The following is a 25826-nucleotide window of genomic DNA, read 5'->3' as shown; positions in this document are numbered from 1 at the left end:
TGGTTGGCCTGTTGGATTCAAGGGCTGAAAATGTATTCTCCAAAAGAAACGTACTCGCGTGAACGCATCAGCCGTTGCGTGATGGCAAAAAAGTCAATTTCAACTCCAGTAAATCGCCAACTAGATTTTCAATACGAGTAGTACGTCCGAATTATCGGTAACCGCGTAAATTGCAATAATCTTATAGTTATACGAGTACATATAAATATTTTGAACTGCGCCGGTCGTATTCGCGGGAGGTCGACGAACTGATCTGACATTAAATGCACATTGCGATGTTCGTACACAGATCGCAGGACAATGCAATTGTTTTGGCGACGTCTACCCAACACGCACGCTCAACATAGGCAGCCCTTTCGTGCTTATCCTTCAAAGATCATGTCGTACCTGAGCTATCGTTGGTGGCCAAACTGTGCCTCCGACGAACATTCTGCTCAGTTTTGTCCCGCTTCGTTGTAGGCCAATTATCGGTTAGCTCGAATCCCAGCTTGATAATCGAATCACCGTTGCATGAATCGTTGTCCGTAAACGTATCTAAAAGCAGGGTATGCTGGTTCTTTGCCTTGAACTGGTCGAACGCTAAAAGAAAATACGTGCTTTAGGTATTTCGATGTCGTAAGTTAACGTGTTCGTAACCGCTACTGGTTTTAACTCGTTCATTCTCTGCCTTGAACGTCTCGTCTTACATTGTACGTGATGAGGACTTCTTTTCCTGTCCTCGACGTCTCTCGGGTTATACCTTGTTTGCGGACAATGCATGTATTTGTGAATGGAGCTTATTGTGTGCGTTCCAACGAGGGTGTATCTACCAAAACTCCGACAGTCAACAGCACGAATTGTCAGTGGCGGACGGTAGAGCTCTTGCTCGGGAAGCTCCAGTTCCATAAATTTTATGGGCGTGCTGAAATTTGGATTTTTCTTTGCGTTTGAAATTACTGACGAGTAAAGTATGTGACCGGCACACTCAACGTCGACGCGAGGTTTGTCGACCGTTAGCAAGTGTACTCGCTTCAGATCACGAAGTCCCCAGAAGAGAACCTCGATTCTGCAGAACAATAAGTTTGATATTGTTTGGATTAGAGAGATCAAATGGATACACAGTATCTGTAGATATCCGGCTTCAATAAGTCCTTTGGTATTGAAACCGGGTACAGTACGATTCGGAGCGGCCGTCTCGACGCTGAATGAAAGTTCTCAGTAAATAATTACATTTTACATTGTGCCGAATCTGTTCTAATCGTTCTAAGGATATCCGAACTATAATACTTTTTTTTCTGTTTTACATAACTTGGCGCGACACATTTTCGTGTCTCTTGACATCCCAACTCTAGCTTCGGATTTTTTGTAGTGTTCACGGCGGTGGGATCAGCTAATATAGTACATCAGATTCCTCATTCCTTGCAATCCTGTCACAGTCACCTTGTCTAATGATTCGTAATTGGTAGTAATCGTGCGGGTTGTGACGAATAATATACCTTTTCGTCTACCCCCACGGCCCACCCACCCACCGAGCGAAGAATGCCTGTTTGCGGATATGAACTTATATCGTGCGCATGGAAACAGATATTTCTTACACCCGCTTCACATATGCGAAAGGCGAAAGAGACTAGCCCAAAACAAGATCGTTGACATGAGTGATGGATGGAAGGAGATTTCACTCGTATGGTCACCATACTTCGCTTCGCTCACATGACAAACATGACACTCGTAATCGAAAAAAACGAAATTACTCAGAAAACCATATAATTAAAACTCATGTGAATTAAATCATTCCGAAATTACTGCCCAACTACCTGAAGGTCATATTAAAAAAAAAAAAAATTATATTCATCGAAACTGACGCCTTCTTCTGACGGTTGTTTAAACGTTTCGCACTGTTAATAAATATCTGCGTAACAAACATTGAGGTGGGACGAAGGGACAGAGGGATAGAAGCATATATGGCGGACTAGCGCTGTCTTTGTCCGAACCCCCCGCCCGTGACTGCCCGCGCCGCCGAAAGTATGATGATCACGACAAACCTAGTGACGACTAGTGAACTACCAACGTGTCTTCAAGAAGCGATCTCCCCCTTCCACTGAAATTTCCAGACCGGTATGTAAGACCGCGGTCAGTACCCGCCACTCACGTACCATCTCAAAGTAATCTGAAAGCTTTTTCTGGAAGTTTGTTTATTCAGTGCCGAAACGGCCGTATCGGAACGTCCTGCTTTCTTGAAGCCTACCTGTATTTCGAGAGGGTAGGCCTGATGCCGATGGGAACGGGAAGAATTGATCCTAACGTATCGAGGCCAGATGAGTTTCCTTGATGAAGACCAAGATCTCGGAGCTTGGGGTCAGGGAGCGTGGGGAACCCATAATCCTTCACCGACGGATGCTCCAGGAGTTCGAACACAGCGAGCAACTCGCCGGCTCTGGCGACCCCTCTCGTCACGTCGTACCATTCCAACGACGGTGGGAACTGAGGCGGACCGTACGACTCTGAAGCTAATTTCACATGGGGTCGAGCTATCGCTCTGCCGATGTACTCCGACTTTCCCTGCACAATCGGTGACGATTAGCTATGCAGATTGTCGGTGTAACATCGCATGTCATCTACGTACAGCTGGTCGTAAAATACATTTCGACATTTCTTATCGAACTAGGTATATTAAATACAACGATACGTATTTATAAGGTATGACGAATCTGACGTATGTTCATTTCAGATAGGTAAGTGTTGTTAAATTGCAGTTATTATAACGTTGTGTGTCATACAAACTGTTAAAGAGGAGCCCTCATGCAGCGTTATGCCCAGAGATATTACATGACTCTGAAAAAATTCAAAGAGTCACAATTCGTCAAAGATTCTGCAGTGTGTGAGAAGAAAGCAAGAGGCTTGAATTCGCATTAACAAATATGATGCTCTATTTTCCGATGCGAACGGACATTGTTATAGTTTCCCTCCGTGCGATTCGCCTATCCGGAAAAAAGTGGCAACGCGGGTATATTTGTGTACAACAAGGTTTTTTCATGAGACCTGATTCGCCGACATACGATATACTATACGCACGTGTGATTGGATAATATGTGTTTCGATACGTACCACTTTGTCCTGATCGAACAGCTCAACGATAATCGAGGGTGGATCGTTTTTTATTTCTTCGGCCGTTCCGTATATCAATATGTCATCAAAGAGCAGAAGTTCGTCCCACGTTGGACTTAAGGTTTCGTCGATTACCTGTGTTGACCTACAGAACTCGCCACAAATGACTCGGGCGAAGGGATCGGACAGCCCCGAAGCGTCGCTACCAATGAGTGACCTTGCTTGGTACATGTGTGCCCTCAATTGGAATTTCTGTTTTTCAAAAAAATTTATCCAATTCAATCGTGCGGCCTGGTTAAATTCGATGCGACGAGCGCGACTGCCTAAGCATTGTACATCCGGAAATTGTTAAAACGGTGCAGCACCGGATCACAGGGAAAAATGATAACGTTACACAGGTATAAGGGAAACGAACGTGCAGGGAGTATATCCTTGAAACGTGGGAAAAGTAGCGAAAGCACTTACGGCAAATACCTAATATGTACGTGTACTTTACGGAGGAGAAAAAATGTAGAAAAATGATGAAACAGCAAAATCAATAAGGAAATTTCACAGAGGCAAGTATCTGCTTCATGGAACTCGAAAATGTAGTAATCTCAAACTATAGAAGGCCGTGATACATAATTATCGGAATGAATAATAATATCACAGGATTCTATAACTCATTTATATGCCTCACCTTTCTGCATTTTGACTCCTCTATATATGCATCGGCTTCCAACGTTTTGACATTCTCTGAAATAGACTCTCGCGTTCTTGATAACTCAGTATCGTGACCCTTCTACTTTCGAAACTTCACCCTCATTTTCACCCTCGCCCAAAGAAATTAAAGACAACTAATTTCATCGCGCCTCCAATGGCGCATGTACTATTGACAGAGGTACTAACGTGTTTTCGAATATAATGGATCGTTGACGGAGGCAGGGCTCGCGGCCTGTCGACGTTTTTCAGTTCGTGACTGACTTCATAACCCTTGGGTAGCCCCTGTATAAAATACTTCTTGTGCTTCAATATACCGAGCCAGATGTATATTTGTAATTTTGTCTGAATTGCCCATCCGGATGGGCCGAATCTCTTCTTTCCAGGCAGCTGCAATTCATATCTATTATTCGAAACGCTGAATTTCGACTAAAGTGAACTCTACGCAAAATGATTAAATTCGACGACAGATGCCGAACGTCCTCGCCGTACCTTTAAAAACATAGTTTGAATCTTGCCGCAGTACCGGCCGCATTCTTCGTCTACGATGGAATAGATTAAATCTCTTCCCTGAATTCTGTGATAGGCTACTCGTTTTCCAGAACTTACAACCCATATGAAGACATCCGGTAGTGAATCTTGGGGCTGATCGAAAAACCGTTAATTATTGAAAACTTTCAAGCATCCACCGAACAGCAATTTGTATATAAATAACAACAGGTACTTTTCTATATGTATCATTTCCATTATTAAACGAAACATGCAGTAGTTGATAACTGAAAAGGTGTTCACATGCGCTGTCTCAAACACTTACGTCGTCAACGAGTAGCCTGAGTCTTTGCAAGTAAGTTTGGGCAGTCTTGAGTCTTTCCTTGAAGCTACTCTTGGTGACCGTAGCCTTTAAGCTCCTTGACATGTTCCCAATATTTTCAATCTCCCTTTGACACAGCTTCGACCTCTCTTTGTCCAGTTTCGTTTTGCCAACACCCGGTCCGGTGGTGAAAGATCTACTGATGCTGGCGTACCGATTACAATTGCTGCTCAATTCCTCGAAAGCAATTTTCAAGCATTTCTCGGCAGTAGTATCCTCGACGCGTGACATCACTTGGGCTAGGCTTTCTTCCTGCGGGTTCGTAAGAAAAAAACTATGGTTGGAATCGATGCGAAAGAGCAGATAATTTTCCAGTGCAGGACACGTAGAGCAGAGGATGGTGACTCATAGTACCGCATATTGCAGCTCGCATCTTATACATCGTATTATGACTTACGTTTGCGATCACTTACCGCTCGCATAATACGAAAAACAACAACAGAAACAACAATATTGATAATAGCAATAAAAGTGCCGATCCCGCTAGACCCGAAAGGGTATAACGTAATGTCCGGGATGGGTCATTCGTATATTATCACAATGTGTCTGCTCGCGAACCCACGACAGACATTACACGTTAAAGCGTACGGTAGATATAGGTGCACATAACACTGCCAGATTACCAGTTTATCCGCTATTTTCCCGATTATGTTGCTGCTGTACATTCTTCGGCGATAGTCGGGCCAAATGCTGCGCACGTGTAGGCAGGGCTTGTTGTCCCAGTAAGGTAGGAAATAATACATTTTGTCGTGGGTCATTGGCTTGCACGGCTGCGTTGTACTTTGACAAGAATCTGTAACGACTTCTTGAAGCTCATCCTCGTCTCCGCTTCCGCCAGCACCGCCTTGAATGCTCATTTCACAAACCTAGAACCGTTTGCCAATAGTACCGTTATTCGTTTGGCGCGTACAGATTCTCAGACAGTTCGTACAAGGTATGATATTGTATATCGTAACGAATAGTGATTTGTTATTTAGAAAATCGTTTATTTGCTAGACCGCCGCCCGATTCTCGAGTGCAATGGAACCGCTTATGCGGGCGTCAAGTCAAATCGGCTGCGTCGCGTCCGTTTCATTCGTGGCCGTTATCCAACGAATGACCCCCTATACGAGTACTGTACCCACCTTAGAGCTTTCATTGTATCCATCCAACGAGTTCCCAGCGTTCCCAATTGACATTTCAAAGTACACCGGTTTATCCCCGAGTCTCTTATCAATCATCGTCGCGTCCATAATGGTCGCGAACATGAAAAACTCCTCGTTCCGGGCATAAGACGACTCGGTTATCGGTGTCGTCGGCTCAACTTCAACACCTGACGGCGCCATGTCAACGTTGTCACTTATTTCAGTTCTGATGGCTATTAGAAGTCTGGAAATGTCGTTACTCATCCATTATTATACACTATACATATCATGGTGGCTCCTGATTCGGTTTTGTAAAAAATTTCCGCGTGACGCCCTACAAACTTGTTTCAAATCGATGGAAAGAAATTTCTTAATGACTTAAATCTCTCACATCGATGGACACTCGTCCACCACCAAGCTTGGATTATCCTGCGTATAGATCAACGAAACTTTGCAGACGCAATTTTGTGAATCAGAAAATGCGAATTGTTCATTTCAAATCGTAAACAATTTGCCATTAAGATTTGTGAGCTTCTTGTGGTTTTTGACTTAATTTTTTGTGTAGCAAACAATGGCGAATCGAAAGGGGTTCTATGTTTCCAGATTTATATTCTCAGCAAAACAATTTGATTTTTACAATTTAAAAGATATCGTTTACAAGCATTTCTTTCATTAACATTCTGCTTATTTTCTTCTAGAAGGCAAAAAAGAATAAGGTAGGTGATTGTTATCACCCCGAAAATGAATGGTTGAGTTTTCACTGGATCTCGAAGTTTCGAGCATCAAGAGAACCATTACCGACCATTTTCGGTCGGATGTTTGGGTGTGCGTGTCGCGTGCGCCCGTGATCAATTTTTTCTCCACTGATATCTGGCGAACAAACGAATGAACGAATTTGTATGAATTTTGAATTTTATCGGCCATGCGGTTTCTCATTGTCAGTTATTTGAATAACAAAAAAAGAGACATTAAAATATTTCATTTTTTCAAGTTTCATTTGCTCGAAGTATACCGCAACGGAAAGTTTTTAGGCTGGCTCCATTAAGGTTAGGGAAATGAACCACTTGTTTTTTTTTGATATGATACACAAATTTTAGATACGTCTTGTTCAACGATTTGGAACAGGCTTGGGGGAGTGTCCCGAGGGAAATCCTTTCGATTCCTGCAAATTGAGGAGCGTTTCGATATATTGCATACATATGAACGTACGTGAAGGCTTATATTCCTCACATTATAATTTTCCGTTTCAACGAAACATTTATGAAATTTATTCGCCAATTATGTACCTAATTCAATCATCTATTACACAGACGTTCACTACATTATTGTAGACATGGGGACAGTAATTCTGGTACGGCTAATTTTTCGTCCGGGTTGATTACGCTGGCAACGGAGTTAGCCCGCAGCGCCACCACCGGCCGTGGGCTCAATTTTCGTAAACATAACAGAACCCAACAGTGCAAAGCTGAAATGGGTTTGCGGCCAGCCGACGCGGCGGTGGTGGTGGTGCATATACATGACAGAGATTGACAGTGCACTTTATGCACCGAGCTTTAGTCGCGATAAGACAATGTAGCTTCGCACCTTCCTCTGTAAGATATTCCTTCGCCCAAACCCATGTTCAAAGTTGAATGTTCGTCGATGAGACTATAATCTCTGATGCTACCGTACATGTGGACGAAAGCTGGCCCGAAAGTTGGTAGGAAACCCTTCTCACCGTCGTTGCTCACTTGCTTGAGATCGACGAAATGGGTGCTGATTACAGATGCATGAACCGGGTCGTTGTCGCGGAGTTGAATCTTGATGCGCTGGCACAGAGGCGGAAACATTTCGGTAAAAACTATCTGTTCGTTCCACACAGGTGCGTAACTGTTGCGTTTTACGCTTGTTTTACCCTGTAAAACAATGAAAGAATAACGTCTTTTCGTATAATTGCATGTGACGAGGAACGGAGATTGTGTGTCCCGAGACCAAAAAATCACAAATGAGAGATGTTGAAGGGGAAGTGGAAAATTTTCCCACAACAATGACCGTGGGTGTGAACGTGTTTACACCGAGCGCGGGGAAGGAATCCGCCCTCTGTGATGTTTTAAAGTTCACAGTTGAATCCGAATGCACGACGCTTATAGCTTATAGTCGACACATAAGATAGAATATAGAGCGGGTCTTCGCGCGAACATCGGTAGGATCCATAGATCAGATAGAGTGTAAGTCGTTAGTACAGTAGCAGGCTACATACATGCGGCATCTCGTCCGTTCGACGTTCGACTTGGCCCGTGATAAGCCGAAGGCAGGGATATTTGTCGTCGTATGAGTTTCACCCGCTTTGCCCCCGATGTACATTAATATTTAAAATGCTATATGCTTTTGACGTATAATTTATGAGCCAACAAATAGCGTCAGATTCTATATTGTAAAATCATCAGAACCACCGCATCTTTGAATTTGTTCCCGAAATTGAATTTACCCAGTTTCTTTTTCTAACTTATTAGACACCGGCCCCGTTTCCTCTACGCATAAAACCTTGTTAGGTAGTTGGCTTGTAAGCACGTCTTGTCTACCACCTTCATGATCTACGTGAGGTGAAATAAAATTGTTTTTTATTCTCTAATATCCTCACAACCACCGCGCCCCCGAAAAGTAGCTACAAATGACTTTCGGCACAAATTTTACATGCAATTATATCTAAATGCGTAACGGTAATTATAATGTGTCTTATTCGTTGTAGATACTGGTCGGGGATTATCCCAACACTAACATACATTCCACTGTGTAGAAATAAAACGCATACTCACGCAGAGTCCGGCAAAGGAGACTTGCACGTAGGGGTCGACCAAATCTTTTGCCTCGCCAGTAAATGCCTTCTTCACATTAGCCATTATACTGCTGTTCATCTTTGGTAGACCGTCAGCTCTGTAAATTTTTACCACAAATCTGGCTCGCTGTCGTTCAATCGGCACACCGTCCGGCAGCAGCAGATTCCCTTCGATGTCGTCCTCGTCCTTTTCACTCTTCGGCGGTATCTTGACCGAGTCCCCTTTCCCAATCACACTGACGTCGCATTTCAGATATCCCTTTGGCCCTCCGGCGACGTCGTCGGGGTCAGTAAGCAGTGCCCACTTGTGATAGAATTGATGATCTGCCCGGAAGTGCGTTGATGTTATACCGATTAATCGTTCTTTCGCGGAAATAATTCCGAAAATTATTCGTAGCATTGATACGCAGGCGCGTACGTGTTCCTGGACTGTTAATCCTTGTCGATTCTACCGGACCGTACAGCTCTACTTATGCATACAGTAGTACGCCCGTATATGAACACATATGCGGAATACTGCTGTTGTGCATCGTGGCCGTTGAGAAATTAGAAAAAGAAAAACGAGAAGCTACGGGAAATCCGATATAGTTTGTCAGAAGATATTTCTTTTATTCAATGTATAAATTCTTTTTTCTCACGTCTATGCAATGGCACTCAATATGAGGTTTAGACACATGCAAGTGAACGCGTTTTCAAGTGTCGCCTTTATAGTCCGAAAAACATTGAGTAACGTAAAAGGGGTTTCGATTTCCTTGCCCTCTAGAGGGCGGTATTGAGAACTGAATAACAGAGACGGCAGAACCTTCAGGTATCAAACGTTTCGGATTGGCAAAAAAAAAATGTCATGCTGACAAGCAGATTCTTTCGAAAGCTCAGATATTGACCTTAATTTGATTCCAGCCGCCATTGTATTTTTATGACCGTAGAATCCGTTAACGTGCTCTGATTTTTCATGGTGTACAGCGATCTGTATATATTTGGTAAATCGATGGACTAATTCTATGGTTAAAAAAACGCAAAATCAACTGTAGAAGGCACTGCAAAGCAGCCGGAAAAATCGAAAGTCCCGCGATTACTTCTATATGGGGAATTTCACAAAGTATATTGATCAACATCGGAAGTCGATATTTCCTATTTGATACAAATGTTTTTTCAACTTTTTTCAATCACTTGTCTGAGATATTACTATTTCGAGACCACCCATGTATTAAAATCTAAAGCAATTCATAAAATTCTAGGAAAGTGTGACAAGGTTTTTTAGCCCTATTCAAAGATGGAGATTTCGTCACAGAAAAAGTTGGATTTCGAAAATGATGCATATTTCCAAATTTTCAAAGCATTTCAATCAGATGTAGGTACATACATTTGCTTGGGAAACGACTTAAGGTGCGCTACCTAGCAAAGATCTCCGTAGTTACTGTTTTTTCAAGTTGAACGCTATGAATATATTTGTTTTCGACTCATGTTATAAGGAACTTTCTTGTTCATTTTCGTACGAACAGAGTATTCCAGAAGTAATTTTTGAAATAGTCATCATTTTCGAAAAGCAATTTTTGCTGTATGAAATCTCCATCTTTGAATAGGGCACAAAGATTTTTTCATATTTTTCCAGAATTTTCCGATTTTTTTCAGATTCTAAAAAAGGGGCGGCCTCGAATTAGTAAAATCTTCGACAGTGATGGTTGAAATTTTTTATTACAAAATCCGGGCTCTGTAATTCGACCAGTGTTTTCGCAGAAAAAAATTTGGATCAAATCGGAAAGATCATTTTCTGATCATTTGTCAATACTTTGTGAAATGCCCCATGAACAGATATTTCCATACGAAACTTCGGGACATCAGTACAGGGAAGGGCTTTCGAAAGTGCCCGGTCCAAGCCACGCAATATAAATTCTTGCGGAACTCACCTCGTAAATTGTACTATTATAATGAAAGCAAATGTTTCGATCTGGAATCGTAGGCGTACGGACAAATCATGCAAGCATAATATATCTAGATACATTACAAGAGGTGGGAAATGAATATGAATTTGCTATTCAGCAAAACACTGAGATGGGGGACGTTAGGAGAATATTCGGATTGCCCCGTACGCTAGGACCGGCTACTATAACGCTGGACACACACAAACATATATATAGTGAAGCTACGCCACCGAAGTACTACACTGCCCTGTACGATATAAATACATACATACATACATACGTGTTTCAGGTAATCAAAACCCGCGTACTCTGGTCAAAATAAAGTTAAAAATCGTAAGATGGTAAGAATCCTCATCTGACGATTGTCAGCTATTGTATTTCGACCAGAGTACAGGGAGTACATACACGAGTCATTCCATGCCAACTCGATCAATGATTTTCCCTCACCATTTTTGACTTCGTTCATGATTATTCACACGACTGTTATAACTCTAAATAGCACTCACGAGGTATTTCAACTTTTATTCTTCCACCGTTGTTTTTTTCAATGAATTTTCAAACCTCGAGACAGAAAGATATTTTTTGTTTTCCCCGAAAAATTCACGAAAATTCTTCGATCAACGACCGTCATTTTAGGCGGTACCCAGAAAAAGAAACTATGATTTTTACATTTATTTCGCTGAATTGAAGATATTTTTTTTCGTAATTCTGTTCAATTTTTTATTTTTCCCGGCACATGTATTTTTATGCACCAGGTGGGTGTGAAATTATACATACGCGAAATTACTATCCAAGTATGATAGGTATCCACGCCAGTTGGGGCGCTGATTGCGTATAAATATACGCTGATCTCTCGTACACACTGATAACATGCTTCAGAGGTATGAAACTAGCGTATAACGTACATACAAACATGCATTACACATGCACATCATGTATATGTACACCACCGTCTAGCTATCCGCTGTATAATGTAAAAATTTTGCACAAAATCTTGATACTTCAGTTACTCATATTATGAGAACGTATGTCGAAAATGCATAATTCATATTTGTTTTATTATTCCCAGTGGCAGGAGGCCAAGCAGATGTCTACCGGGCACTGATTATAACCCAAACTTAGTAGGTTATTTTTATTGGCATCCACCTCACTCCAAACCGTAATGATTAGGTTATCATCCACTCTATTTATAAATCACACAAAATAATTGATCGATAATAATACGTGTTTGACCATGCTACTTTACACGGAGGGAAATGCTTATTTGAGTCGAGTGATTATTCGTTTGATTCAACTGAATGATAATGCGAATTTTGTATAAAGAAAACGTGTGAATTAAATGACTAAAAATTTTATTGAACGCACCTCAATCATTTCTTCTTTTCAAAAATATGAATTTGTTCTATCAAGACAAATTAAGATTGTTCTATTTCATGGGTTTGTCGAGTCAAGAGTTCAATGGTTGCAGCGGGTAGTGAAATTTGTGGTTACAAAAATCTTTTGCATTGACTAAACATTAGAGTTATTCAAGCGCAGAAAACGTATTTTGCGAATGATATTGTGTTCGATTCTGGTGACTCAAGATTTTGTGGAACTCACTCGATATTTAACGGGTCAAACCCGAAAACTTATATTTGCGTCTGTGAAGTGTAAATGGAACATTTGTCGTCAGTGGACTTGCAACTCGGTATTACGCTTTCTTCGGTTGTAACACAGGTCGGACGAGACATCAATTTTACGTTATCCGTAACTAACTTCTTTGCCGTCTACACGGTTGTATAACTATCTCTAAACCTATTTCCGTAGCGAGCAGCTTCACCGCCTAGTGGCCGATTATATTACTAGTGATCTACTTGTTTCAAAGCATGTGTGGTGTTTCTTTTAGCTCGTAAACAAGCTAGTGCAACTGATTCAACCAGTTACGCCAACAGGCTCCGCTTAGATCAACTAAGTATGGCATTCGATCGATGTAAATTTTTTGTTGGCTAGATTCGTTTACTTGTTTCATTTTAAGTACGTAATTGTTTCTGTCAACGAACGTCCGACTTGGAGGAATAATACATAAACTTCAAGTAAAATGATACTCAGTTGACGCAATTTCGGAAACACATCGAAAGGTTAACTCGGACCAATACTTCCCTCGATTTCATTTTGGCAAACTAACTAAATCGAAATTGCTGAATTGAAGTCATCGCATTTGGAATACCCAATATGGGATACTGGATTAAAGAGAATGGACTCCGATAAAATCTATTCAGTTGGTTCGAAAATTCTTTTCCCTCCGTGTAATGCCTCCGAAAAATTGTTAAAAAGCCTCATGCCAAATGTGGATGGCGGATTATATTCCATCAACGGATGGTTTCAAATTTTGCGATTCCACGCGTTAAAAAGGAGTTATTGTCGCAATAGTCATTTCCGATAATATCCGATAAAATTTCCTCGTGTAGACGCAGGAAGAAATTATACAAGCGCGTTCTCGAGTTAGTTGTGTATAATGGGTTATATTTTTACTGAAAAAAAATATACAGGGTCATTTATCGAATACTGGCCGCGAGTGCGACTTCGACACGGCCAATAATACCCGACGCCCGCTAAAGAGGGTATTGCTCGCTTAAGCAACGGGTGGCGAGTATCAATAAATAAATGGTCCTGTATTATAAAAGACCCAGAGTATAGCCTCGATTAACGTGTTGTACGCACAGTTCCCTGACGGCGTAGCAATGTTGCTACAGTCAACGGAGTACAGTAATTGGAAACATGTACACGGTTTTCAGAATTTACTGGTTCGCGGTACGTCCAAAGTTAGACATTACGTTTACGGGCTTTACGTCATGGCCCCGAGCTTCGCCCCGCATAGCGTATACAAATAATCTGTAGTCAGTATAGTCACGTATGAGATACGTATCGCGTACGTCTTCATCAGCTTGTCTGACTTTTTTCAAATTACTCACTGCTATATTATTTTACCCCGTATTACACGAATACCATGCATGTGCCGTATTAGAGACGAAAGACCATCAATGGCTTTGAAAAGTTGACAAAATTTAATCCGACAGGGTGAGAGGGAGAGTATGACGCGTCGATCTTTGAACTTCGCAAATAAACAACATAGGCGCGCCTGCGCCCGCATATATTTTATACGTATATACATTATTATAAAGCGTAATGAGTATAGTTAGGGGAAGACGGAAGGGTAGGTACGTTTGACGTCGGCCGTGAGGTGCGTGGGGAGAGTCGACGGGTTTGTGACTCCCTCGATTGGAAATAAAGAGTGCTACGCGTATTTGTCCCGCAACGTGATCATGCATTTTGTGAATTGACGCAACGGCCAAAGTACCTTCGTTATCCGTTTGAACATTGATTTGTACGCAAGTCTCTTGATTTATTCAACTCGTTCAATTATCATCGGTATAATTCCAGTAAATAATGAAATTCAATGAGGTAGCAGTGTTGTAACAGGTTAAAATAGCGGCAACTGTATATTGGCCGGGGGCATTTAAACATATTTATAAAATTTCGTGCAAAGCTCTATCGAATCAAGGAAGTCCAAAAAAGCGTGTACCTGGCTGAGCCCAGACGGTGGCTACATCTAACTTAAAGCTGCCCAGTGTTAGATTAGGACGTAGAAGGTTCCGCGATTGCTGCACCTGTGCATTATTACAAATCACCACACATTTATACTGTAGTCTATTATCATTACGACCAAATACTTTATGGCAGCTTGCAATTTCATTAGCCGCGGGTAAAAGTTGTTGGTCATAAACGTATGCCTATTATAATACATACATGCGGAATGCATACAATACTGACATGTGAGAATCTGAAATATGTGCCCATAGCATATGTATAATATACAATATACATGTATACGGTTGATTTCAGAATGACTACGTCTAAACTCATATGCAAAATCCGAGGTTAACCCTATGCTTAGTGTTTATCGTAGGCACAACTACGCGAATACCGTATATATTCATCTGCACAAAGCATCTGTTTGTTAATTTTCGATACGAGTCTGCCTTTCAGGCTTCCATCCGGCGGATAGAATGAAACTACGTGCAATTGCCAATTGAAACTACTGTCGCAAACGGTACGTGATTAAAATAATGAATTTTTTTTTCCTCCGAAGGCTTCAAAATCAGAATAGCTCAACTAATGAAAACAGTTATATCTACAATATGTACAATGTAGCCTGTGACAGCACAATATTGATAGCTACATATGCACACTCAACGATACGTGGAAGATCACTTGTCATGTGAAAATTGATACGATATGCCTGATACGTGTACGGGGTATTCCCAAAGTTACCCAAAGATCGCTGTCCCTCGCCTTTATTGATTCTCTTATAAATTTTTCGTGTTTTCGCCATGCATGCAAGGATGGCGGGTGAGTTTTTTCACTTTTTAATTCAACCCGATATAAGTTTGTTCCCTTTGTTTTTCAGGATTGTGTTACAGCCTAGCGAGATTCAAGTTACAACAACATCGATAACAAATAATTTCTCTACATTTCGGACAAAAGGATGCTCTTTCACTCACCGATAAAGTGATAATCTTGTCAAACAGCATAATCGGCGGCATGTGGAAGTCGAACACGAAATACTGCAACGTGAAGTATCAGCGCATTGATTTCGTTCTTTTGATACCCCAATGACGCAATAAGATAGCCAAATGAACTAAACTCCCTCAAAGGGCACGGCTAGCTTATACAGATATGCTGGCCACTCGAAAAGTATAACACAGATGTATAGAAGTGTCATTATGATGAAATTATCGTGATTTCAAGGATCTTAAACTTTACAGATCGATTTAAACCAGAGATGTGCGAGTCGTTCGTACTTTTCAGAATGTAGACCTTTTTTTCCCAATTAATTTTTTAGCATACATTAAGCCAATACCGATGACTGGCAGCGCGATAACTGTTCTTCTTTGGGTGTCTTGAGATAAAACCGTAATATCTCCCGTGACGCGGGAGGTGAAAGACGTCTATTAATGACTTTCAGGATTTTCGCATTTGAAATAATGAGCTTCAGCAAGTTACGGCCTTCGAACTATTATTCTGAGAGTACAGCTTTGCCAAAAATTTTCCTTCCTTATTTGATTGTCTAGTGGCAATATTTTTATTTCATTTTTTTTTTTTTTTTTGTTTTTTTTTTTTATACACTGGCGATGTCAGTTTTTTGCCAAATTAGCAATTTAGTAAGCCGTGGTTTCGGAATGATAATTATTATGTGAGAAAAATTGCAAGGAACTATTTCAATCCTCGTTTGATTATTCAATGGCGATACCTTTATTTCTCTTATTATCATCAACTGATGCAGTAAAAATAATTTTGACAAGTTCGCTCCTCTGTCCTCGAAGAATCTTGACAAACTTATATTCTAATAATATCACGCATTTATTCAACCCTAGTGCTCGACTTCCCGGTTGCGCATAAGCGCAAAAGCCTAGTTGAACCCAGTTGTACTTTATTCCTTACCGCACGGGAATAACTGACCCTCGAGTCGTTACATACGTGACTTTGTCATCGGAACGATCGTTTAGAAGATACGGCTTGCTACAGTTAACTTTGAACGACGTAGAAATCTTGAAAGTCATTAGTCAATTTATGATTGTTGCAAAAAATCTCAATCCGCGTGTCCTTAAGGCCTCCGATACCAAATCTGGCATTAAAACTGTAGAGTCGAAATACCGTATCAAGGTAAGGGGAAAGAAAGTGACTACCAAGGTGAATAAATACAATATAATAAGAGCTTGAGAATAATTAGAGGAACGTACCTCATTGTAATAGGGACAGTTCGTGGACTCTTTGACACTAGTGTATTTCCGTTGGTCACCGACTTGGACGCAAACCGTCGGATCCATGTTGAGTCCAGCGAGTTGTCTCGCTTCTATGACAGTCACGCAAATCTGATAGTCTTGGGCTTTAAGGGCACTCTGTCCCACTTCACCACTCTGAAATAAAATACGTGATTTGCTTCCGCAAATTCGACTCTACAAGTGTCAAACTGAAAATCGTGAGAAGCCACTTTCAACGATATTTGTAATTAATCAATTTATTTTGACGACAGGAATTATCGAAGCTGCGGTAGACGTTCGGAAATGGTGGGCTGGGAAATGAATTCAGGTGTATATCTTTATCCTTCGGAAATTCTGCATGCTTCTTTGATAACAACTACGAACTTCTGGTGGATGAATATTGATCATCATCCTTGACATGGTTCCTTCACGCTTACAGCTCAAATTCAAAAAGTAGAACCTTTGTTCAAGAACCTCACCTTGGGTTGGGCTCTCTTCAAGGATTTCGCCGAGTTGTTTTCCGCGTCGTTGCCACTGACCTGGCTGTCGTCGGACGGATTCAATTCAAACGATGTCATTGAATTTGTCCGAGAAACTGCATTTGACGAAGTGCAGCTGAAATCGTGTTGCTCCAAAAGTCCCCGTGACTCAGAGTTACTGTCGCATGATTTGTCTCTCGGTGGTCTCTGCTTCCCAAGCCTCATGAGGGAGCGGACGCTTTTCAGAGTAGAACTCCTGTTACAATTCCACGGGATTGCAGAAACGGATGGGTTACGCATACGCATTATAGGTATGTACACCTGAGGACAATGAATCTGAGACGGCTAATTTTTTACACTAGACAGTTATGTTGGCAGCACAGACAAACCTACAGCGCCGTAGTCGGCCGAACACGGAACAAACTCAATCTCAATAAACACAACATAACCCATGACCATCGAATCTAACCTTAGAATACGTGTCAATCTAACAAGTCATCATCCCTAGTATGTTAGCAATTAAAATGTTAATGGTATTTATGAAGGAAATCTTTACATTTGTACTCAAAAAGATGGTATTGATTGGATCAGATGATCGATTGACTCGCCAGAGAATTGCAATTTTTCAGTCGTCTCAACGAAATTCATGCAGTCTGCACGTACAACGTGAAATTAGTGTTGGAATGTGACACGAACAACACATATGATATTCAAATTGCACTTGAATTGGTCGCGGCTTCCTTAATCATCGCCCGACTACAAACGTAGGTATCACTTGACTCGATGTTTTTCATCCCCCTCGAGATGCCAAGAACATTGAGCCAACAATCAAGTTCACAATCGTCCGGGGGAAGTCGGTATTATAGGGTAAGATTGACCGACGTGCGCTGCGGAATATTAAGAATGCTTTCGCGTGTAAATGTACACCATAATGTATACGACGTCCGCTTGTGCGATCGGTAATTGTATTTTATACGCTACCGTTTCCGTTCCGGCGACCCTTCCGCCGCAGACATGGAGCTGCCCCGCTGCATGGTTCCTAATCCTCGCTTCCTTGCCTTCTCTGCGGGGCTGTGCCATGAACCCCGACGTCTCATGGAATTTGCCTCGAGGCTTCGCTCCAAAGTTGCAATGTTTTGCTCAATATCGATTAGCATCCTTTGTTCATCCTCCATTATTTCTGTACCGGCATAAGAGCTACAGCTACCGTCCGGGGGTGTGTAACGCACCTCGAGTGTAACGACTGCCTAAAAGTGATTGGTCGGGTCGTTTGTTATCCGATGGTATAACGTTGGGCACGCACTTTCAAGGACTTAGAAAATACAGTTCTCATATACATATATATGTATCTCATATATAAATATATAATATATAAATATATCTCAACAGTTTAATTAGTGGCCACCGATTCCTAAATGTAAATTCTGCAATTTGTTGGCGAAGTATCTTCGCTCTCGTTGACTTATGAACTTGTGTGCCGTTAACATTGCATATTTGTTGGCCGCATTGTGTTGGAACATATCTGTACAGGTATGTTCGTTGCATGTAACTTATTCGCAAGCTAAACGGCAGCATCTAAAAGCATTCCAACGTCGCGTCAGTATGTTAGGGCGTATACGCGTAAACTGCTGACAAAGGTGGGTGACTGTTCGAAATTCATATCTTGATAACCAAAAAAAAAAAAACTTTCCATTACAATCATGCAATAGAAAGCATTGTTACTAAAGGTTGAGGCTACTTGCAGGTGGTCACAAGGTGATTTTATCTATGTATGGAACGATATTAAAAGGATAAAGTTTATCGGGTATCAAAAACATCTCTCACAAAATTTCTTAATGTCGGATTTTCGAAGGGAATTGAATTATTGAAGGTATTGAACATCGCATAGATAAGCGCAGCAGGAAAGCTTCTTAATCGGAAGGAACAGCGATTTCATACCGACAACAACACCACCTGATATTGCTGGCCAGATTTTAATTTGAAGGTATACGGGCGCGGAGGACAAAGTGGGCTCATCAAGGAAGCAAGGCTCCAAATGGGCATCTGAGTCGATGGATCTTAATTCAATTTTTACCAAAAAAATAGAAGTCTGACTGATGACTCGCGTTTATTTGATGTGTCCGAAAATAGCGGGGAAGGTGGCCCTTAAAATTTTTAGTATTCCACCAAAATTACACAAAATGATGAATTTCTTTATGTACTTTTCTTAAAAGGCTTCAACGATGAAATTAACTAAATATTAAGAAAATTTTTAAATTTCCTTATTTACTTGCCATGGAATACTTTGCCATTTAATCATTGAATATTATGAAAATTACTAAATTATTAACTAGACATTACAAAAGAAGACAAACAAATAAGGAAACTTGTATGATTTTTGAAAAATTTTGCAGGGGCCCCACTTTGTTCGGCTCTTCCCTGTACGTGTCCCTTAATTCATGAGCAAATATGGTCGCTGTACTGCGCTTGTCGAGAAGCGCAAGCTAGCCTACATTACCCCTGGCGATATTTCGTACAACTTTCAGTCTTGAACTGTTGATTTTACCGGAAGTGGCCGGTTGCTTAGATCAACGAGTGAATCGCTGATTAGAATCCTCCCTTCTTGAATGACAGTCTGAAGAATTAAACCGTATTTCGCGACTGTTTTTTCACTGCGCAAAATCCCTCGGGAGACAACAGTCAGCTGAAGCGTCTCCGACTCCTCCACCGGCCTTCCCAAATTCCAAGTGAAACTCTGAAACTCAGAAATTCAATTTAAGACTCATAGTCCTGCAGTAGCGTGGTTGATTCAAAACTGTCTCAGTGTTCACATATGAATGCCGCCAGGGCGTTCAAATGACCATTAAATTGGAACGAAACTCCTGTTCGTTTCCTTCTTTATATCAACCCCACCACTTCATATCGGCACCTAAGACCGCCGAATGGATTTGTGCTGTAGATAGATAGTCTGTTAATTGTGGGTCAGCGTATATTTCCGAAAACGATTTGCTCTGTACCGTGAAATTATTATCAAAGTTTTTATGGGCATTTCACGCGCAGTATTTTCAAGGGATGGACATCCTTGCTTGTTGACTCATAAAACCAGTTGATTTATCGTTAGATTACTTTTTTTTGTTTCATTTGTATTCACCACTCCTATTCCATAACCTGTTCAATCGAAGCACCGTCGTAATAAAGCTCGTACAAAATTATGGTATGCCGCGCGTTCATGTCAGACCCCGGAGAAGACTGTGAGTATAATGTAAGTTTTCTGGTTTCACGATTATGAATAAATATTGCTATTCTGCATTTTCCTGAGAGTACAGCGATCAAGTCACACGCGTAATTTGTATCAATAAAATAAGATCCCATGGAACAGGGTGTATTTTCACGTTATTATCTTTATGATTTTCACACGTTTCAAGGTCTACAAGACTGCTGTAACCCGAATAGAAATAGGTACAACCAGTTGAATTCTATCTGTTTGTATTTGCTGTCAGCCTGTGTCCAGGCTACGTGGCTAGCCGTATTCAAGCTTCTATCATTTCGTCAAATTTTTATTGAAGTTATACTTCTTTAGGCGCGTTATGATTGAAGTTATACTTCTTTAGGCGCGTTATGAAAACTGATGAGAGTGAAATTTCAAGATGCGCGCGCATCACTGTAACACAAAATTGTAACACGAAATTAACAGGATGAAGTTGCCCACTCAACCGAATTCAATTTCAAGATGCGCGCGCATCACTGTAACACAAAATTGTAACACAAAATTAACAGGATGAAGTTGCCCACTCAACCGAATTCAATTTCAAGATGCGCGCGCATCACTGTAACACAAAATTGTAACACAAAATTAACAGGATGAAGTTGCCCACTCAACCGAATTCAATTTCAAGATGCGCGCGCATCACTGTAACACAAAATTAACAGGATGAAGTTTCCCACTCAACCGAATTCATTAAGTCTCGAAAAATTTGTGAATATTAGTGAAAAAATTGTGCTAAAATACTTTTTCAAGTGCTCCAATATAATTAAGGTTAGTTATCCGTAGGTATTATTTATTGATATAAATTAAAATATCATTATTTAATACTGTAACACAAAATTAACAGGATGAAGTTGCCCACTCAACCGAATTCATTAAGTCTCGAAAAATTTGTGAATATTAGTGAAAAAATTGTGCTAAAATACTTTTTCAAGTGCTCCAATATAATTGAGGTTAGTTATCCGTATGTATTATTTATTGATATAAATTAAAATATCATTATTTAATATAATTAATACTAAATATTATTAAATTATCAATGTTGAATATTTATTATTGGTTTTTTAATATTTACAAAATAAAGAAATAAATTTAATAGAACATTTAATAAAAAGTTCGTGACAAAAATTTAATAGATTATTTAAATATAATGTAAGACATCCGTTATTTGTTTTATTGTTTTTTATTACATACTTCTTTTCTTTATCATTGTGTGACAGAAGATTTTGACATGTTGTGTATTTTTTAATGATGCCGAAGAAGTATAACTTCTCACGCGCGTACATAAGTACACGCACCCATTTTTTTTTTTTTTTTCTCAATTGCGTAAAAAACCGTTTTTATAAACTGTCGCTATCCAAAAATCTCGCTGAGGATCAAACTGGGGAGTAGTGACGTTCAAACGCGTAACTTTCCAAATCGAAACTTTGCGTATGCCTTTCGCAATTACAATGGATCATGAAATATGGAACATTTAACTAGCAGGGAGGATCAGTAATACGGAGAATTTGAAACGTACATAATATACTTAGGCATGTCCCTGCCTCCATACCCGTATTAACGAGCACACGTGCGTATATCATACATACGTCATACATTACATATACTTACGAATACGTTCGTGCATATCGTCTATAATATTAGCTACAAAGAGGGTCTGTATCAGGATATGCGGGGTAAACGGTTGATTTCGCTAAACGCGCGAAGAACGGTGTATCACACGAAATGCGTGAGGAACGGGCAATATCGCGAGATACGCGAACAACAGGCTATTTCGCCTGTATTATATAACTACAGGAACAGTGGCAGTAGGTAACTGTAATAACCACAGATAAAGCAGTTCTGTCCTTCACACACTTCACGAGCCTTTCTTCACCGATTTCGTAAGATACACCGCAAAATAGATCGTTCTCTCGCATTTTCTTAAATAGCCCATTCTCATGACCAGTATAGCCAGTATTTGTTAAATGTATGAATGCGTATAAGTATATACATAATATATTGTAACGTGCTCGGCTGATCGACCGGACAGCCATATGGGCGGTACGCGAGGAAGGCGGGGGTGCTCAGCCGGCGCTGCTAGTACTGGTACAGTGGCACACGGAAGGATGACCGAGACAATACTTTAGGGGCGATGCGTGACCGCCGTGACACTTGACTCTTTGGTGTAAATGGGATATCTGATGCTTTGCAGATCATACACCTATACAACTATATAACCGAAGCGCTGACTTAAAATGGTGATAATATGATGAATTTTGCCACGTTACCTGATCTACGACAATGAGATCTCCGTTTTCGTCGAGACTTCGAGAACAGTGTGTCGCACCTGAAATCCAAGAAATAAGAATGACAAAGAATTCGGTATTTATTTTATTCGACCGAGTTTTACAAAATATCGTCGAGGAAATCGGAAAAGGTAAGAGTCGGACGTTGGTCGCTTTGGCAAGGAATTTGCTCAAAGTTACTTGAATGTTGACCGGTGGTAAGAAAATATATGATCAGGAATTAAACTCTCCTTACGTCAGGTTTTTCGTGTGCAACGGGAACGTGTGCCAGTGGGCCATTCCCCTATCGTTTCGCAAAGTTTTAATATTGTAAGATATGATATGCTCACTGCATCGGCACTCTGACCTTCCCTCGCAAATTGACCTTTTGAATGTACCCGGGTGAATGTTCACCACCGATTGAAATATAATCATGCATAGTTCCGACTTGAAGCATGTCCCAAATATTTCTGAGACCTTGGACATGGAGAGAAAAAAGTCATTAAATCAACCGAATCGATTTAGTTGGATGTAAAATTGTTGCTTCAATCATTCTGTCAGTCAAAATTAACCATAAGAGTTGCTTAAAATGTGCGGTTGTTTTAATCGAAAATTTGATATGTCTAAAAAAAATATTCAGTGATGTCAACTCAATGATTCGGCTAAAGACAGGGGTATCTGCGGTTGAATGCGTGCGATGGCTTCGACTACATATTTTTTTGTCGTCAAAGAATTTAGCATTCCACGAAATAAAATTTGATTCTCTCGTGTTAACCCCTAAATTTGATTTAGTAAACAAGTCGATTTCGTCAAACTAAGTGATTTTTATGCTTTCCATTCAAACTTATACAGTGTTGAATAGGTATGGTTGTGTGAACTAAGTGTGTCTTCCGTCAGGAGCTTTTGATGATTGGTAGAAACAAAGTAAGTTTCACAACCCATAAAAAAAACCTGCATCTTGTAAGTACTGCTTGTTCCGTTGATTCAAGTCATTGAATATAATTCGACTGGCTGCAAATACTTTTGTTGATTTAAATGTATGCATCAGTCGAAACAAGAACAAACCTATTTCCATACAAATAGTCCAATTAATCTATACACAATCACGAATAGGCTAATAAATTAAGATGCTTTTGAATATTTTGTTGGTAAAAAAAAAAAAAAATAAAGCCACATAAGTCCAACGTGTAAAGTAGCTGGAAAAACATAAAGGTAATAATATCCCAGTTTTCAGTGTGTTGGACCAATTATGTAAACGACATATTTGCATCGAATAAATATTTTATTGATTGGGAGCATTTCATTCGTTAACTCAACTATTTCATCGGCTTTATCACTGCTGTCAAATTGTTGTAAATACTAACGAAATTCTTGAATATTTGTAGCAAATCTCTTCATGTCACCTGGCAATAGCTTCGTATTACTGACAATAAGATAAATATATCTTGTCATCTAAGTGAGCAAAAGTTAACACGAAATCCGTGCGATAGTTTGACGTAGTAGGTACAGATGTGCGACTAGGTATATAGGATGACAGGTATTCATTTGCAAGTGGTTCCCGGTTTGAATCCCGAACAAAATCATGCGGCGTTTAATAGGGAACTTAAAAAATTGCGTTGTATCCGACTTGCCAACAATTATATGTTATTTGCGTTACCGAAGAATCTACCAACTGCCGTAATTAGGCTGAAAATTTCAATTTTATTTTCGATCGGAACCATTCCAAATGATTTTAGGACTTTCTTTCAGTCCATTCAGTCTTGTCAATCGAAATTCATAATAACGGAGCTTTAAAACCCTCGCTTGCTGAAGCTCGCTCGGGGTCGGATGCCTATAATAGCGTAGCTGGTTTTGGTGGTCATGCCCTCGCTACGCTCGCTTACTCGTTGTCAGTGTTTTACCAGATGAGGATTGTTCAATCGGTAGTAAATGTTCATCAATAACATTATAACAACATACGTGCAAACACACAATTCAAGATGTGCTTATGCGCTCACTACGATCATTAACTCAGTTTTTTCATTTCCACTTCAACGTACGATCATTAACTCAGTTGAGTAAGCTGCTATAAGGTTGGGATGCCTAGTACAGCTGATTTGTGTACTCGTTTGGATAAAGCCTTACTGTCATCAGTTTAGCGTACATTCGTAGAATGTTAAAACATAACTCACTACCTGATAATTCTGCTCGTATGTGTCGTGATATAGGGGCGGGGGGGCAAAACGGGGTACTTAAGGAAATAGTAAAATTTTGTGAACGTAAATATGTTGAATTTTCTTTTTTTTAGTTGGAAACAACGTAAATAATGTCAATTTTCAATTTCCAGTAAGAAAAAAAATTTTATTTTTGCGGGCAAAATGGGGTACCCGTGAAAAATGGAATTTTTTTTTTTCAAGTAAATAAAATATGTGTAATAATTACTTTTTAAATTAACGTTAGTAATAAAATTTACTCTAAACATAATTAAAAAAAAGTTTTTTCTTGTTATTTCCATTTTTTTTATTTGTATTTTTTCGCAAAAAGTATACAAATGTTTTTTTTTAGCTTTTAATAGTGTAAAATGATGCTAGATGTCATTTTTGACCATTTACGATGCGCGGTTGTTTCCGGACTGATGAATTCGGTCAGCTGATTTTCGTCGTCGACGATTACTATAGATCGATGACGTTAAGAGAGAAAAAATTTTGGGTGACGTCACTTTCTGAACATCCGAACATACAAAATTTGGTTTCGAACTTTAATACTATGTATGATGTATGATGTATGATTCTAACAAAACATTATCTTACTTTGGTACCTGAGCATTAATTGGTGATCCGAACGATATGAGACTACAGCCAACAAATAATTTGTTTGAATCAATGGTTGGAACACTACACTGAACTGAATGTTCAGTTGCTTGTACCAAGCTGTGACGTTTCCAACTAAATATTCAGTTCCGTTAACTGAGATTTTTTTAAACCAACAAAACATGATCTTGCTTTGAACAAGCACTTGTCGGATAAAAAATTAGGATATTCACATTAATAAAATGATTTCCGTACCACCGGTATAACACAGGTCGTTCAACTCAATATTTCGTTCACTGTACATCCTCGTATTTGTGCTGGATAATAATTTAGTCGACAGATGTATGTTTTATGTAGTTCGTGCATGTTATCAATCCTTGCAATAACCGAATATTCGTTTCGCTGCCCGTAAACGCCTTATTTGGTTAGTCGAAACGATTTTTTTTTTTTTTTTTTTTTCAGATTCAACGACCTTTTTCTCTCAGTGCAGAGGAAACATTCCCAGAATAAGCCCAAAATATTTCATTCAACTGGGGCATATATCTCGAATATGATTAACGAAAAGACTGAACGTATTCTTTTACAAGCACAACTAGAAATCGAACCGAGCTATCACGAACTGACTATGAGTTATATAAATAACACTCTCGACTAATACCGTTTGCGGAAAGAACCCGGTCACCGAGTCCATCGGATCAAGGCTTATACATGCCCTGTTACTCGTGTGTTTA

General features: G+C 40.0%; 1 protein-coding gene across 3 annotated transcripts in view; it reads right to left on the bottom strand.

Moving 5' to 3' along the window:
* LOC124299157 (otoferlin) overlaps positions 1–25826 on the bottom strand; it is a 36085-nt gene that overhangs the window by 8851 nt on the left and 1408 nt on the right. Inside the window, exons 2-19 of one of the 3 annotated variants that reach the window (XM_046752153.1) lie at positions 22310–22368; positions 19341–19529; positions 17777–18042; positions 16796–17051; positions 16296–16472; positions 15057–15119; positions 14078–14162; positions 8574–8917; positions 7363–7673; positions 5779–6022; positions 5278–5520; positions 4598–4906; positions 4276–4428; positions 3973–4173; positions 3085–3336; positions 2225–2538; positions 687–1045; positions 388–579 (exon numbers count right to left, since the gene is read on the bottom strand). In XM_046752153.1, the coding sequence (XP_046608109.1) occupies positions 388–579; positions 687–1045; positions 2225–2538; positions 3085–3336; positions 3973–4173; positions 4276–4428; positions 4598–4906; positions 5278–5520; positions 5779–6022; positions 7363–7673; positions 8574–8917; positions 14078–14162; positions 15057–15119; positions 16296–16472; positions 16796–17051; positions 17777–18042; positions 19341–19529; positions 22310–22368 (4017 nt within the window). Of the gene's footprint in view, positions 1–387; positions 580–686; positions 1046–2224; positions 2539–3084; positions 3337–3972; positions 4174–4275; positions 4429–4597; positions 4907–5277; positions 5521–5778; positions 6023–7362; positions 7674–8573; positions 8918–14077; positions 14163–15056; positions 15120–16295; positions 16473–16795; positions 17052–17776; positions 18043–18182; positions 18458–19340; positions 19530–22309; positions 22369–25826 lie in introns of all 3 variants that reach the window. The other 2 variants (XM_046752155.1, XM_046752154.1) reach the window with 2 other exon arrangements.

This window comes from Neodiprion virginianus, chromosome 2 (assembly GCF_021901495.1).
Source record: "Neodiprion virginianus isolate iyNeoVirg1 chromosome 2, iyNeoVirg1.1, whole genome shotgun sequence".
NCBI classification, from domain to species: Eukaryota; Metazoa; Arthropoda; class Insecta; order Hymenoptera; family Diprionidae; genus Neodiprion; species Neodiprion virginianus.
This window is presented reverse-complemented; position numbering and strand designations above follow the sequence as displayed.